This window comes from Colossoma macropomum, unplaced genomic scaffold (assembly GCF_904425465.1).
Source record: "Colossoma macropomum unplaced genomic scaffold, Colossoma_macropomum, whole genome shotgun sequence".
Classification (NCBI taxonomy): domain Eukaryota; kingdom Metazoa; phylum Chordata; class Actinopteri; order Characiformes; family Serrasalmidae; genus Colossoma; species Colossoma macropomum.
This window is the reverse complement of record NW_023494805.1, coordinates 25,157,520-25,172,737: the sequence shown is the minus strand read 5'-3', so window position 1 is coordinate 25,172,737 and position 15,218 is coordinate 25,157,520. Positions and strand designations below refer to the sequence as shown.

General features: G+C 40.1%; 1 protein-coding gene across 1 annotated transcript in view; it reads right to left on the bottom strand.

The window, feature by feature from the left end:
* The window catches only part of pcxb (pyruvate carboxylase b), a 258,861-nt gene that overhangs the window by 234,746 nt on the left and 8,897 nt on the right, over window positions 1-15,218 (bottom strand). Inside the window, exons 2-7 of the mRNA XM_036597231.1 lie at window positions 13,909-14,051; window positions 12,797-12,981; window positions 11,783-11,948; window positions 10,828-10,973; window positions 9,436-9,553; window positions 8,765-8,916 (exon numbers count right to left, since the gene is read on the bottom strand). Of these exons, the coding sequence (XP_036453124.1) occupies window positions 8,765-8,916; window positions 9,436-9,553; window positions 10,828-10,973; window positions 11,783-11,948; window positions 12,797-12,981; window positions 13,909-14,050 (909 nt within the window). The 5' untranslated portion in view covers window position 14,051. The remainder of the gene's footprint in view (window positions 1-8,764; window positions 8,917-9,435; window positions 9,554-10,827; window positions 10,974-11,782; window positions 11,949-12,796; window positions 12,982-13,908; window positions 14,052-15,218) is intronic.

Below are 15,218 nucleotides of genomic sequence, written 5' to 3'. Positions count from 1 at the left end.
TTCTAATACAAAAAGCATAAAATGAAAACATCTCACTCAGATTTGAGTCTGTTTCCTTCAAACTTGTCTCAGTGCAGTGTCAGTAGGCCACAACTGCTGTTAGTTAAGTCTTCTCACTAAGCTAACGTGAGCCTCTGGTGCTAACGAGGATATGATTTATAAGAAGCTTAAGCTAACAGCTTCACACACAAAACACTGGTTTATTCACTCAGATTTGAGTCTTTATACTCCGAACTTGCATCAGTGAGGCTTCGGTGAGTTGGAAAGAACATGGCTGCACGGTTGTGTATAAAACTGTTTAGGCCTTCTTGCTAAGCTAAAGCTAGTTTCTAGTGCTAGAGTCCAGTGGCGCAGCCACGCCTCATGTTCAATCCTGGTGGCACTGAAGTGGGACGTGAGGGCTGAGGCAATGGGGGGGGGAAGAGAATTGTTGCTTCTCCCCCTTTTGGCTCAGGAGCTCATGCTGACTTGAGTGCCAGCTGATGTTGGTTTGGCATTATCAGCATTTGGGGCACAAGCGCAGGCTTTGTGCCACTTTTCATGGCTCTTGTCGCATGCCCTCATTAGCATATTTTAATATACTGGACCATGATTGGTTTAAGCTCAACTAAAAACTAAGCTGCTACTTAGCTCCCCACAAACTGCATTTTCCTGGATGTACTAAGAAAGTCTGTGTTTTCAACAGAAAAATGTGACTTCTATGCTACAGTAACACAAACTGATACAAATATCAGCCAATATGGCAATAATAAGCCATCCAAGAGGAGTTAACCATTTAAAAACAAATTTTTGAGTACAGGGGGTCTTTTAATGACAGCGCCACTCCTGTCAGGTACAGATTACTCCCAATTTTCAATTTAGAACAACAATATTTGTGTGTCGCTATAGATCAATCTCTCCTAGCACTGTTTTCCAATTTACATTTTTTTTGTTTGCATCTTACTCTTCCTCTATTTCCATCCATCCATCCATCCGTCCGTCTGTCCATCTGTCCATCCCTCCTTCTGCTGCTGTGGGCATTCAGCCATGCAGTTTAGTGGAGTCACACTCAGAACATAGTTCAGTGACTGTAAATTCACACCCACACACACACATGCAAACAGATACACACATACAGGCCTGCTAATGTCACCTGTCTAGCCATGTAAAGCTTCCGGTGCTTGTTCATGCGAAAGCACATATATTCCATTAAGCCAGAAAGAGCTGTTTCATAACAGCTATTCTCAGCTCCAGCACGTTTTCATTAAGTATTCAGTCCTTCAGTCCCTGCACTCTCCAGGGAGGCACATTACCCTCCTCACCAAACCCTCATCAGGTATGAAAGCGTTTTTTTTTTTCTTTTTTAGCTATTATGAAAAAAAACGTGCACACACACACTCACACACAGGCTGGGTCATATAATGTGAATATCATTAAGTAATTCAAACAAGCACCATGCATACCCTTACAACCACTACACAGAAACAGCTAATTTGCTTAGCATCTTAAATACATCTAGCTTTCATCAGTGGCACAGATTCTATTTTGGAAAGGTGCAGAAACAGTAAAGGAACAACAAATTTTACAGTCCAAGATGGGATACTTTACTGTATTTTACCTTTCATCAAAAAGCAAAAGTAAATTAACTAGTCTCTATGTTGTCCATAACACTGTGTAATTAAATTTGATAGTTATGGATCAGACGCTAACAGTTCAGTCATCAGCCGTGTCACATGTGGAGACATAAAGCATCTCATTACACGTAAAACAGCAGTAACCATGCACGTGACGTCAGCATTTTCAAACATATCGTCGCTATCCAATGAAAAACGTATCTCAATTTTTTGCGATTTTCACTTTTCTGCATCATTTGAGCTCAGCGGCTGTCCTTTACAATGTGTGAAGATTTCAAGATGATTGGACCAATAGAAATGCTCCAAAATCTATTTCCATTAAGTTACATTGAAAGTAAAGAACGTTTTTGTCCTCTCCTGTAAAGTTACTATTTTGGAGATACTTGTTTTTCTTTGGACAGCAACGATATCCATTTTTATCAGTCCATATTCAAAGGTTGAAATAAAGTTTGAAAAAAATCTCTGTGATCTAAAGGTTTGTTCTCTTGCAGACTGGAGGCTAAAACCTGTAAGGAAAAAAAAACAAAAACATCTGAGCTGTGTGCATTACAGTTAGCATACACGCAACTCTAACAACCACAGAGTTTAGCCGAACAGTTTCGAACATTTTGGACAAACTGTTTTCAAAACGCAGCTCATCCCTTCAGCCAGCACTGCTTTGCTAAGCAAAACAGAATTCGCTGAACAGTTTACATTGATGTGCTTTATTTTTTCAACTGTGGTTTTAATGAGATGTATCTCTCAATGCTGAGTCTCTGCCATGAATGCAGTGTATTTTCTCTCATACTCGCACCTGACGTCGAGCTGCCGTGTCCACTGAGCTCAGTTTCACACCTCATAGAGGAAACAGTCTTTTTCATTGACTTTGAAATGAAGTGTTTTTATAGTCCACGTACGACCCTGTACTATTCTGCTACCTGTATTTCCTTTTTCAGTCACGTGAGGTAAATGAGAAGCGCAAACGTTAAGCCAACTAACTATAACTTGAATCACTGGCAACTAATTTCTATTATCAATGTTACTGATAATGTTAATTAGTTGTTGTAGACTCGATACAAAACACAGTATTGGTCTAAATTGCTATTATATACTGCTCCACCCACCAACCCCTCCACTAGAATAACCACACCCACCAAGCCTTCCATTACGATAACAACACCCACCAACCCCTCCACTAGAATAACCACACCTACCAAGCCTTCCATTACGATAATGACACCCACCGACCCCTCCAATATAACAAGCACACTCACAAACCCCTCCACTACAATGACCACATCCACAAAACCCTCCCCTAAAATAACCACTTCTACCAACCCTTCAATTACAATAACCACACCCACAAGCCTCTCCACTACAATGTCCACATCCACCAACCCCTCCACTACAATGACCACACCTACAAACCCTCCGCTAGAATAAGCACACCCACAAATCCTTCCATTACAATAACCACACCCACCAGCCCCTCCACTACAATGTCCACATCCACCAACCCCTCCACTACAATAACCACACCCACCAACCCCTCCACTACAATAACCACAAGCACCAACCCCTTCAATGTGAATATGAATGTGAACCCTTGCCATTCAGAAACATCCTGATGGAATCATGATTGGTTTCCTCTTGTTCTCTGACTCTGGTTCGAACATATAAGGCCATATAATGCTTCTTTAGTGTAGCACAGGAACTACAAGGCTATAAATGCAAACAAACACTAGAAGTCAACAGTCACCCACATATTTTCTGTAAATGCATCCCCAAAACCTCCCTTAACCTGCTCAAGCTGCATACAGGGCTTAATTCAGGTTGACGTGGTTGTTGATGTGGTTGATGTATGACTTACTTTGAACTATGAAAATTAACAAAACTTCTCAGCATTGCTGAACACTGCGGGCAGCCACTTCAGATAGCAGGTGTTGTGCCGAAATCCAGTGCAAATTGAACTGTGATCATTTATTTTTTTTTGCCAAACCATTTCTTTAAGTAGTTAAAGGAAAGAAAGACAAAGTCTCTGAATACACTGCCAACAGGGCATTAGGTAAGACAAAGTTAAGCTTTAACACTCCAATACACACTTGCACCCACACACGGTTTCCCACACTTTCATCTATTCTTCAACTACATGGACGTCAGATCAATGCCGAGAACAAATGCTTAATTATTCCAGCACAATGGGACATGATCTATACAGTCAAACAGTAATTGTAGGAGAGAAGTGATGTATCTCTGCACTGACAAGGTGCATGTTAAAGCCACTATTTCCAGTTAAAGTGCCAGCTTTCGTATCTCTCCCACCAATGACTGGCGCTTGAGATAATTTGTAGTTAACATGCTCAGTCTGATCGTCAGATAACGGGGAAGAGAAACTTTAAACCTGCTGAATGTTATCAGTAAGACGAATGTCACGAATAGGGGCTAGATATTCAGCATGAAGGGATTTCTGTTAATGCAGATCATCAAATAATAAGATTAATAATCAGATAATCAGAATAGCAATATGTTTTTTTTTATTGATACTGCTAATTATTTACTGTTTATATAGACACTGTTTGTCCAGAAGTTTGTGTTCATCCAATGTTTTGTCTTTGCTGCAGTAAAAGCAGTAAGAGCATTGGTGAGGGCTTGTACTGATGTTGGATGATTAGTTCTGAATCACAAACACCACAAATTACAAAGCCGGATGATGGCACCACGACTCCAAAGAAAACATTCCTTTAGATTCATATCCCTCTTGGCATTGCTTGGCACTGGACATGGTGACCTTAGCTTAATGCAGGGCAGCGTCCCATTCTACTGCCGATGCCTTTCTATAGGGACTGTCCAAACTAGGCGCTAAACATGGGTTTACCTACATGTACCTTAGAGAATTCACTAATTAGAAAGGGTGTCTGGATCGTTTAGACAAAGACTGTATAGATGTTCTATATTGCAGTGAAAGAATATCGTCGGGAAACACCTGATAACATTTTCAACAGATTCTAATAAGTGGTGTGCAGAATCAACATACAGAAGCTTTGAGACTGACACTGCCCCCTGCTGGCTAAAAAGAGAACCGCACAATGTGAAAGGGGAAACAGACAGGGTTCCCTGTCAACATGCTCAAGCCATCACCTTGCTAAGTCTCATCAAGGGATAAAAATGGAAAAATGTATCCTTCCTGTCTAGCGCACCTTCCCCAATATCAGTTCCCCCCCCCACCCCCACCCCTCCATCTTTTCCTGTCATGCCTCCTCTCTCCTGTGCCTGCCAACATCACTAATGTCATTTCAAAGGACGACGCATACAAATTTGACTCTCATAGGAGAGAATGACTTATCAAAACTGACAGCTCATGCTTTATGAACAGATGGGAATTGGTAACGGTGTGTGTGGAGGGAACGGGTGCACAAACACACACACACAAACAGATTGAGACACACTTCTGGACATCACTGAGCTAGGAGTCTGTGGCAGTGGGATTAGGGATTTCAGAGATGGACTCACCACCCAGTGATTACAAGTGTGTGTATGCGTGTGTGTGTGTGTGATTGAGTGTAGCGGCAGTTTTGACAGGGCCCGCAGATCAACACAGGTTAATCCCGACAAAGAGAAGATTTTCCCAGGATGCAGCAGTAGTGATTTTTTCTTTCATTTGCCCTCCTGAGCAGCTAAATGTCAATTTCTTCACCTCCTCAGATCCCTCATCCACAGGGACATTATGACACCCGCCGTAAGACTTTAAACCTCTTAACATTATTGTTTCAGGTTTACATAGCAGCTGCTGAATTCATCCCTTGCAATGTAAATGAAATGCACCAGAACTAAACCAAATACAATGTATGAACTGCATCAGAATCAGTCTTCAGCACCCAGCATTTACTGGAATACATCAGCAATTACATACGGACACATGCAATGTTAAAAACTTCTTATAGGCTTGCCTTAAGACTTCATACATTTTCAGGGAAACAGTAAAATAGGCTTCAAGAAGCGTCTGAAAAAGTCACATTGCGAGGTTTCGAATTTTTGCAATTAATATTGCGATATCCGAGATACAAAAACTTTTACAAAAGTTACAAAATTACCCACATAAACTATTGTCAAAAGGAGTTAATCACCACTCTAATTACGCCTGTCACAATCATGACATTTTAGCTGATGATTAATTGCCATATAAATAATTGTAATTTACAATTTGTCTGCAACTTTTAAAGTACAACTCTAAACTACCCAAACTGGTTGATTAGCTATGTTGCTTCCTAGCTGCCAATACCTTGTAGCTCTAAAGTAATGACAGAAACAGCTCAAGCTCAAATAAACAAACATTACCCAGTGCTGCCCTCTAAATGTGCTTCAGCCATTATGCTCAAACCAAGCAGTTCATTTGTTTCATTCATTGTTTTCGGAAAACCCAGGAAGGTAAACGAGCAATATGGCCAAATTTATTTCAAGGTGTAATTAAGATTTCTGATGGTTCAGTATTCACCGATCAGGCATAACATTATGACCACCTCCTTGTTTCTACGCTCACTGTTCATTTTATCAGCTCCACTTACTATATAGGTGCACTTGGTAGTTATACAATTACAGACTGTAGTCCATCTGTTTCTCTGCATACTTTGTTAGCCCCCTTTTACCCTGTTCTTGAGTGGTCAGGACCCCCATGGACCCTCACAGAGCAGGTACTTTTTGGGTGGTGGATCATTCTCAGCACTGCAGTAACACTGACGTGGTGGTGGTGTGTTAGTGTGTGTTGTGCTGGTACGAGTGGATCAAACACAGCAGTGCTGCTGAAGTTTTTGCTCTGTGAGGGTCCATGGGGGTCCTGACCACTGAAGAACAGGGTAAAAGGGGGCTAACAAAGTATGCAGAGAAACAGATGGACTACAGTCTGTAATTGTAGAACTAAAGTGCACCTATATATAAATATAGATTTATATATATATATATATATATATTTATATATACACACACACATTTTATATATATATATATATATATCACACATTTAAGCATTGATTTTGTATATATATATATATATATATATATATATATATATATATATATATATATATATATACATACACACACACACATATATATTGGTTAAAGACTCATTTGCATATTGTATATGCTTGTATATGCAAACATCAGTACTGCAAAGGCTGATGTCACAATAACAACTGATAAATGGTATATCTTGCTGCTCTATGTCTGAGCTAGCAGTGGGTTAAAGAGGGCGTACCAGGCTTCCAGGAATGTAATCCAGGGTGAGGGATAACATCATTACTGTAGTCTGCCGAACAAGACACGATTTCCCTGTGCTACAAATTACACCGAGGAACAGCAGCAAAAACACGTGCACACACACACACACGGATATAGTCACACACACGAGAATATACACATGCTTGGACCCACGCACACACCGCCTTGTGCTAAAACTGTCTTAAACTATTTCTCACTCTCTCTCTTTCTCCATTGCTACAGGCATCTTCCTTTATCTCAGACTTTTAAATAAAATCCCATATTGTAAAGAAATATAGTGAAGTCAGATAAAGGAAAACCACACACAAGACTGCAGGCAAGGCATTTTCAGATTTTACAGCATAAAAAAGGCACAGACCTATCCATAGCCCACCCACAAATGTCTTCTTTCAGTGTTTCATTGTCTTTCATAGCTTTCAGGTTGGCCAAGATCTAAAGAACACCATTGAATCTAAAGAGAAATTATAGCTCGTAACATTTAAAGAGTATTCTTAAGAGTATTCTTCATTTGTAACAATTTTGGATATAGTGAGTTTTTGAAAAGAATAACAGCTAACATAATAGAAAACATTTCTAATTCTCTTTTAAAAGTGGTACTAATCATAATACAGCACTGATATGTATTTGTTAAGTCCTCTCCCACCAAAATGCATCATTCTTGAAAGTGGTCTATAATGTGTTTTGCACCAAAATCAGTTATAGTATAATATCAAATTATAATTATGTTTGTATTAGTCTGAAGATCAGGATAGATCAGGCTTGCTTATTTATTTATTTATTTATTTCTAAATGTGCTAACTCTAATACGGTAGCAAATTCTGACATCCTTGTTTCAGCTTAGTTTCCATTAGCTACTTCAACATAGCCCAGCTTGGTAGCACAGAATTTTACACTGGAAACTCAGAACAAACATCACTATAGTTTTATTAGGCTGTAAAACTTGTCCAACTTCAGTTGCTAGAGATTGCATGAGATCAGTTTTTCTTTTCTGACACCAACAACACTGAAACCTTGCACATCGTCCAATACAGATATGGACACAATATTCCTTGTCGAAAACTCTACCATCTTTAAAATAAGCTATTTTTAACTGAAGCACTTCACTTAAGACGAGCAACTAAAAGTAGACTATCACGCTGAAACTAAACACTCCTCTACCCCACAGCTAACATCACCACATCACACGGTGTGAGTGTGCTATTTCATGCTAGATCTGTTACTGAATTAAATCAGATTCATTCTCCTTTTCCACTGATTTCTGATCCAGCGTTTTCCGCTATTGGCCCAGCACTGATAGCTGGTATCGGATCAGTGCCTCTCCTATTGTAATGAAAGAACACATTTAAAAGCAGAGCACAGACAGGTCAAAGTGTGGACTACAGTGAGATGTAAAGGGTTACAGTGTAGGTAGTGATGGAAAAACAAGACAGAGAAAGAGGCAAAGAACAAGAGAAAAAGACAGAAAGAGAGAAAGAAAGAAAAGAAAGAAAGACGGTACGAGTACAGGTGGAGAGAGACTGACAACAGGACAGAGAGGGAGAGAATGAAGGGATAGAGAGAGATGATAATGATGATGAAGATGGTGATGATAACAATAAAGAGGATGAAGCACAAAGTGAAAGTCCTCTTCATAACAGAGTTTAGGGAAACACCCTCACTCATATCTCACTGATTCTTCCCATCTGCCTTTAGCCTGTGCGTGGTGCTGCAGGGATTGCTAAATAAAAGCCCAGGATTTACTCGCTCTGTCTCTCCAAAGACAACACATCCCTCAGAGGGGTTAGCAGACAGCGCTAGCATGAGTTCATCATCAAATCCACTCATATCGTACACAAGCTACTGGGATCTGGGCTTGGACAGAGGCTAGAAAAAAATGTGGTGTGTGTGTTTGTGTGTACCTGCTTGGCCAGGTTGACTGAGTCGGAAGTGAGTTTGTCTCTGAGCTGAGGGTCCAGCTGAGCAGCGGGGGCAATTTCCACTACCTTCTGATGGCGTCTCTGAATGGAACAGTCTCGCTCATACAAATGAATCACATTTCCATATTTATCACCTGAGAAAGAGAGAGCGCGGCAGACACAGGTAGTGGGCAGAGACAGACGGAAAGATAGAGAGGGTGGAGGGAAGAAAAGGAGAGCGAGGTGGAGGAGGAGAGAGAGAATACAAAAAAACAAATTTCATGCTGCACTGTCAACAGTCTCCTTTCCTAAGCCTGCTGTGATTTTGCTGACCCCCTACTGAACTAATCACTATGCAGATATCTCACCTTGTCAACAAGGTATGTGAGTGCAGGAAAAGCAGATAAAACTCAGGCACTCTTATTAATTTTTTTAATTTTCTTGCATGGTGCATTGCTTCCATTGACACGCTGCTGTTCTCCCTTAACAAGCCAGTGTTCACTTCCAGCTGTATAATATCGACTAAGCGCCTGGCACCAGAGGAACAAATCGCGCCTAATGAGTGAAAATTCTCCAGCATAATGGCTAGAATACACCAGAGATAAGCTAATAAATCATAGTAAGAGGAATCCACACACACACACACACACACACACACATTTGGACACACTCACCTAGAATCTGCACCTCGATGTGGCGTGGTTTCTCTATGAACTTCTCCACAAACAGAGCGCCGTTTCCAAAAGCAGCAAGAGCCTCGGAGTACGCTCGCTGATAGTTCTCTTCCAACTCCTGGAAAATGAAACAAAAAAATTCACTTTAAACAAGAGGAGCCTAAGCCATCTCCAACGGATGTATGAAGACCACACTAAATTCCAAGCTCCAAACAGCCTCTAAAGCACACTCAGTTCAATACATACATAGAGAATCACACAAACACACAAACCTCACTGTTAATAATAGCAACACTTTGTCTGGGAATGATCTCATCTAAAACTATTTTCATCCTCCACTTCATAAAAAAATAAATATATATTCCAGACTTCATTGTATTTATGTCACGCCAGTGTCTACAGTACAGAAAAAACATTTTGTGTAACATGATCTGTAGGGTAAATGGACATTTTAGTCCACCTGTAGTATCTGTTGGATGCCCACATAGATTTCCTTCCAGCAACATTTTTTTTCAATAAATACACAGTTTTTCTGCCATACAACTACTACTGCTATCACTGCTAATAACAAATCTGATTAAATAATAAAATTAATTATAATTCTGACTTGCTGCATTTACTGTAGTCATCAACAAATCTATGAAGACTGATTAGTTTGCTCTCTAGCCAAGTCTAAATTAGCCAATTCTAGTACTACTACTAGCATAATAACACACCTTACCAACACACAAATATATACAGTTTGCTACAGTGACAAAGAATCATGGGTGAAGTCAAGCCCATTTTCTTTTGAGAACATAAAAACAACTAGTTCTCCAGCTACTACGGTATAGTCTAGTATACCACCACCTGCTGTTTGTCTCGAGACGCTTGTCTATGCATGTTTTAACAATGGGTATCAGTCAGTCACTTAGTCAGTGATCGAGTAAGACAGCAACTCTCATAGGCTACGCGCGCACACCCACACCCACACATATATATATATAATATATATATATATAATATATATATAATATACACATATATATATATATAACACATATGCCTCCACGAATTTCAAAATGCACTCATATCAACGCACACACAAGTCTGCAGAGCTGAGGGCAAATTATTCTCTTGTCCTGTATGCATATCTTTGATAGTAGTATCACTTCAATTATTAATGTAATGCGACTGATTCTGTTATATAATCTGTGCGCACGCTTGTTATGAGTTATAAATAAATTATAAGTCTGCGAGAACTTAGAGAAAATAATGCAGAATAATTATGACAAGCAGTTTAATATTCTCCTCGTTTTCTGACTGTGAGCACACACACACGCACAAACAATAAGATACTAAATACATATTTTTCGTTTTCATATGGGGGCGCACACGCACATACACACACACCTCGTACTCTCTGACCACCCGCATGCCTCGGCCGCCTCCTCCATAGGCAGCTTTAAAAATGATGGGGAAGCCGTAGGTCTTGGCAAATTCCTGAGCCTCCTGCAGAGAAGATATGGGGGCATCCGTCCCAGGAACCACCGGAACACCTACGCATACACATGCCCACAAACACATTGATAAACAAATTGAATAAAACACACAAACACACAAATACACAGATGAGTGGATTAGTCTGCTGATATGACTACAACAAAAATGACAAAAAATGTAACTAAAATGAAGCGCAACTCTTAGCACCCCTGGTACTTTATCTCCAGAGCCTAGCTGAAGCACTGTTACACTGATATACTAAACTTTCACCATATGGGTAATCTGCAGCTGTCACAGTAGCAAACATACCTCAAGTTTACGTATATACGTAGGGTATTTGCAAAGGTTTCTGGCCTATTTTTTCATATTCATGCAATTTGTATACATAAACATGCCTTCATGTGGTGTGGATCGCCTAGCTGGCAGTTTCCTCACTTTCAATGATTTTCCTTCAATGCCAATAGCCCCCCCCCCTTGTGGAGTACGGTAAATATGAGTGAGTGTACACTAGCAGCAGTATATTCTATTCAGCAGTATACTCTAGCAGTATATTCTACTCCACTGCTATTTTGCAATTTTGTAAAGCACAATGTTCAAGCTTACCAGTTCATTTTTTTTAAATGTTACATTTAATATTTTCAAATGCTGTAAACAAACTTTGTCAAGACTAATGAAGTATTATACGTCATGCCAAAAAAACACGCTAAATTGAACTGAAGTTAATTCATTTGAACAAGTGAGTGAGCAAAAGAGTGACAAGCCAGTCCTTTGAGAAGTTTCGCATCTTAGAAAATGGACACAGTGGAAGAAAGAAGAACATAATTGGATTTTGCCTAGTATGGGCATATGAGGAGGAACACCATACCAGCTTGGATGGCCAGGGCACGAGCCTCCACTTTATCACCCATCTTGCGCACTACCTCTGGACTTGGGCCGATGAATCTGACCCCAGCGTCCTCACAGGCCTGAGCAAAGTCAGAGCGCTCCGACAAAAAGCCATAACCAGGGTGGATGGCATCCACATTATTCTCCTGCAGAAAGGAACCAACAAGAAATTACAAAAGGAAACAGAAAGAATAGAGGAACAGAGAGTGGGAAATAGGAAAAGAGAGGAAAAAAGCAGAACAGCATGGAAAGGAATGAAGAGGAAAAAAAGGGAGTAAAAGCATGAAAGAAAAGAGAGGCGTTCATTTCTAATTAGCCTGAGAGTATGCGAGTAAATACTAATTTTATTAAAATCCCAATCAGAGGGTAATTGCAAGCCATCTCTCTTTGTTGGCTGAGTGTGTGTTCCCCATAATAATGGCTCTGGAGGAAGGAGCCTACTGCAGTGCTTTCACACAATGAGACTGGTCAGATTATGTATAGTGGAATCTGTTCGTGAGGGAAAGGGGCTGTGTATATGTGTGTCTGTGGGTCCATTATTGTTATGGCCATGGCTAAGCTCCCAGTCTGACAGATGAGCTGTCTACACTATAAATGAACGAGAGACCACTGAAGACCCTATTTGGCTGCCATATCTAGAGGAAAATGCAGTCTGAAGGACTTGGCAGGCCCTTTTCTCATTGACTTCAGCTCAGAGGAATGATTATATTTCTGATCTGTTCTGTCCTTATTTTTTAAAACACGTCCATGGGTTAAGTTGAGGGGGTCCGACATAAAGCAGTGTAGCTCTGATGGCTAAACTAGAGGGGGTGGACATGCGTGACCAGAAACCCAACAGGCTGACAGAAAAAGACGGAGACACACAGACTGAGGAAAAGAAAAAGACAGACAGAAAGACAAGCAGGTAGACAGACCGTCAGGGGCAGTCCGAAAGGCATACACAGACACAGACAAACGTGTAGACATGCAGCACTGTCAGAACCAGCTGTCTGACCTTGGCCACTTTGATGATGTCAGGTATGTGTAGGTAGGCAGAAACCGGGGGAAGGCCTTTGCCAATCAGGTAGGCTTCATCTGCTTTCTGTCTGTGCATCTGTCCCGTATCCTGCTCCGAATACACTGCCACTGTCCGGATCCCCAGCTCTGTACATGCTCGGAACACCCGGATCGCTATCTCACCTGCACACAGTGGAAAAACAACAGCAATCAGGATCATCCCTTTGACAAGTAATGTGACGAAAATTGAAGCCCACACAACATTCAATGACAAAGTGAATTTGTATCAGAATTTTGTCCATTTTTATAGATATCAGTATGTCATACAGTGTCACAAACCACATAAGCAAGCTTATTTGGGATTACAAGGGGAAGGGGAAAGGGGAACTCCACCAGTGTTTCAGAATTTCTGCATGATTAAATAGTTAAGGTGTGAAATAAGCCATTCTAGAGAAATTTACAGTCAATTGTTCACACTGCTGGTGATAGGAACCAGACTCCCAAAGGGTTTAATGCCTCTAAAAGCTCCCTGATTGCATTAAATGGTTATGAATATTCTGCCTGATGCCCAAGACATTGTTTTATGACAGTTTTGAGACAAGCTTTTGATTTAAAATTAATCCCTGGACAAATAAAACAAATAATCCCTAAAGAAAAATTATTTTTTTGTATCACTATTTTATCATTCTCAACATTGCATATAAGAACTCACAAGACATAGATAGGGTCACTGATGGTTTTGGAAAGCAAGTAAAATACCTGTATTTGCATTGTAGATTTCTCAACCCCCAGTTCCTTTCACCACCACAGAAAAAAAAAACATCTCTATATCAAACCACTCTAAATGACTCTTTATATCTCAACCACTGAATTATACATAAGTTTTTAAAAATCTGAATATCTTCCCTTTAGCAACTCAACATGGTTCGATGTTGAATACTTGTTAACTACATTAGGCTTGTCGCTCCAGTAAATAACTAAGGAAACAAACACGTCTTGGCACATGGCTAAGGGGAAAACTGTGTAAATGTATTTTTATTTTTGCTGAACTTTTCCTATAATAGGATTAAAAACACAAGGCCTGTGATCAACATGTGCCAATGGCCTTACCTCTGTTGGCTACCATGACCTTTTTGATTGGCCGATACTCGAGGGTCTGTGGCGAGGTGTGGGCAGAGCGAGAGAGCAGGTACGCCCTCCGCAGAGCCAGCAGTCCAAGACCATTCTTCACCCCTCCAAAATACACCAGCATCCTGAGAGAGAAAGAGAGAGCGAGAGAGTGAGAGAGAGAGTGAGAAAGAGAGAGAGAGATGAGGAGCTGGGTTAGAACAAACTGTCCACTTCAAAGGCATCCTTCAGCAAGATGGAATGAGAAAGACAGGAAATGAAAGATAAAACTAAACGACGTGAGAGAATGGCTCTCCTCAAAATATATGAGCCAAGGCCTAGACAACATTACTTATATAAATCCTCAGGACTGAACCAATGATCCTCTGAAGTTTTATGACAACAGTTAAGTGTTCCACATTTCCCTCCACATGGTTTAGACCACTCACAACAAAATACTTCACTGCCCCAAAAAACAGTTATGGTCCAGTTTGTTTGAGACTGCTGCCATCTTGTGGTTTTAGGCAATACTGCAATTTAGGGGGAAATGGGTACATAAATAATCTTGCCCATTGCATTTAAGCTGCCCTTTACATTACTAAAATAACAAACTATGAACACACCGATTTCTGCCAAGACTTACAAATGCACACGTGCATAATTATGAGTTACTTTATGTGCAGTATATATTATAATGTATACGATGGCAATAAACCGTTAAAGTGAAAAATAAAATGAATAATAAATGATATAATTAAGATTTTATTTTCATATTCATAGAGCAAACTATATAAACATATCTAACTGCTCATGAACATGTGAGCTTGCATGTATAAACAATCCAACCACATACTTTACCACACCCTAACTAGCAAAACGAGTATGCAGGAATGTGACAAGAGGCAAAACGAGGATTGTTGGAAAGAAACTGTATCTCTGTATGAAAAGCCATCTCAATCAAATATGAAAATTTGAGATATTAACCCATGTCCACATCTCAAATTTCATACTTCTATTCTTCAGTCTGTATTCTTTGAGCTTGCCTGAACGCAAATCAGATGGTTAAACAGTGAGTTCATTTATTGTATTAAATTTAGCCTTTTGGTCACATGGGACTGATTTTTAAGCACAAATTTGAATGAAAACACAAATTTGACTGAGTATGGAATTTTAAAATTTGATTTAAGAATTACGACCAGGGCTGCCAAAAGTGTGGCCCAAGGTCCAAAGATGACGCACAATGATGTTTGATTTTTCCCTGCCAGAGAGTTAACTCCACCTAACCCCATCCCTTATTACTTATTAAATTCTAA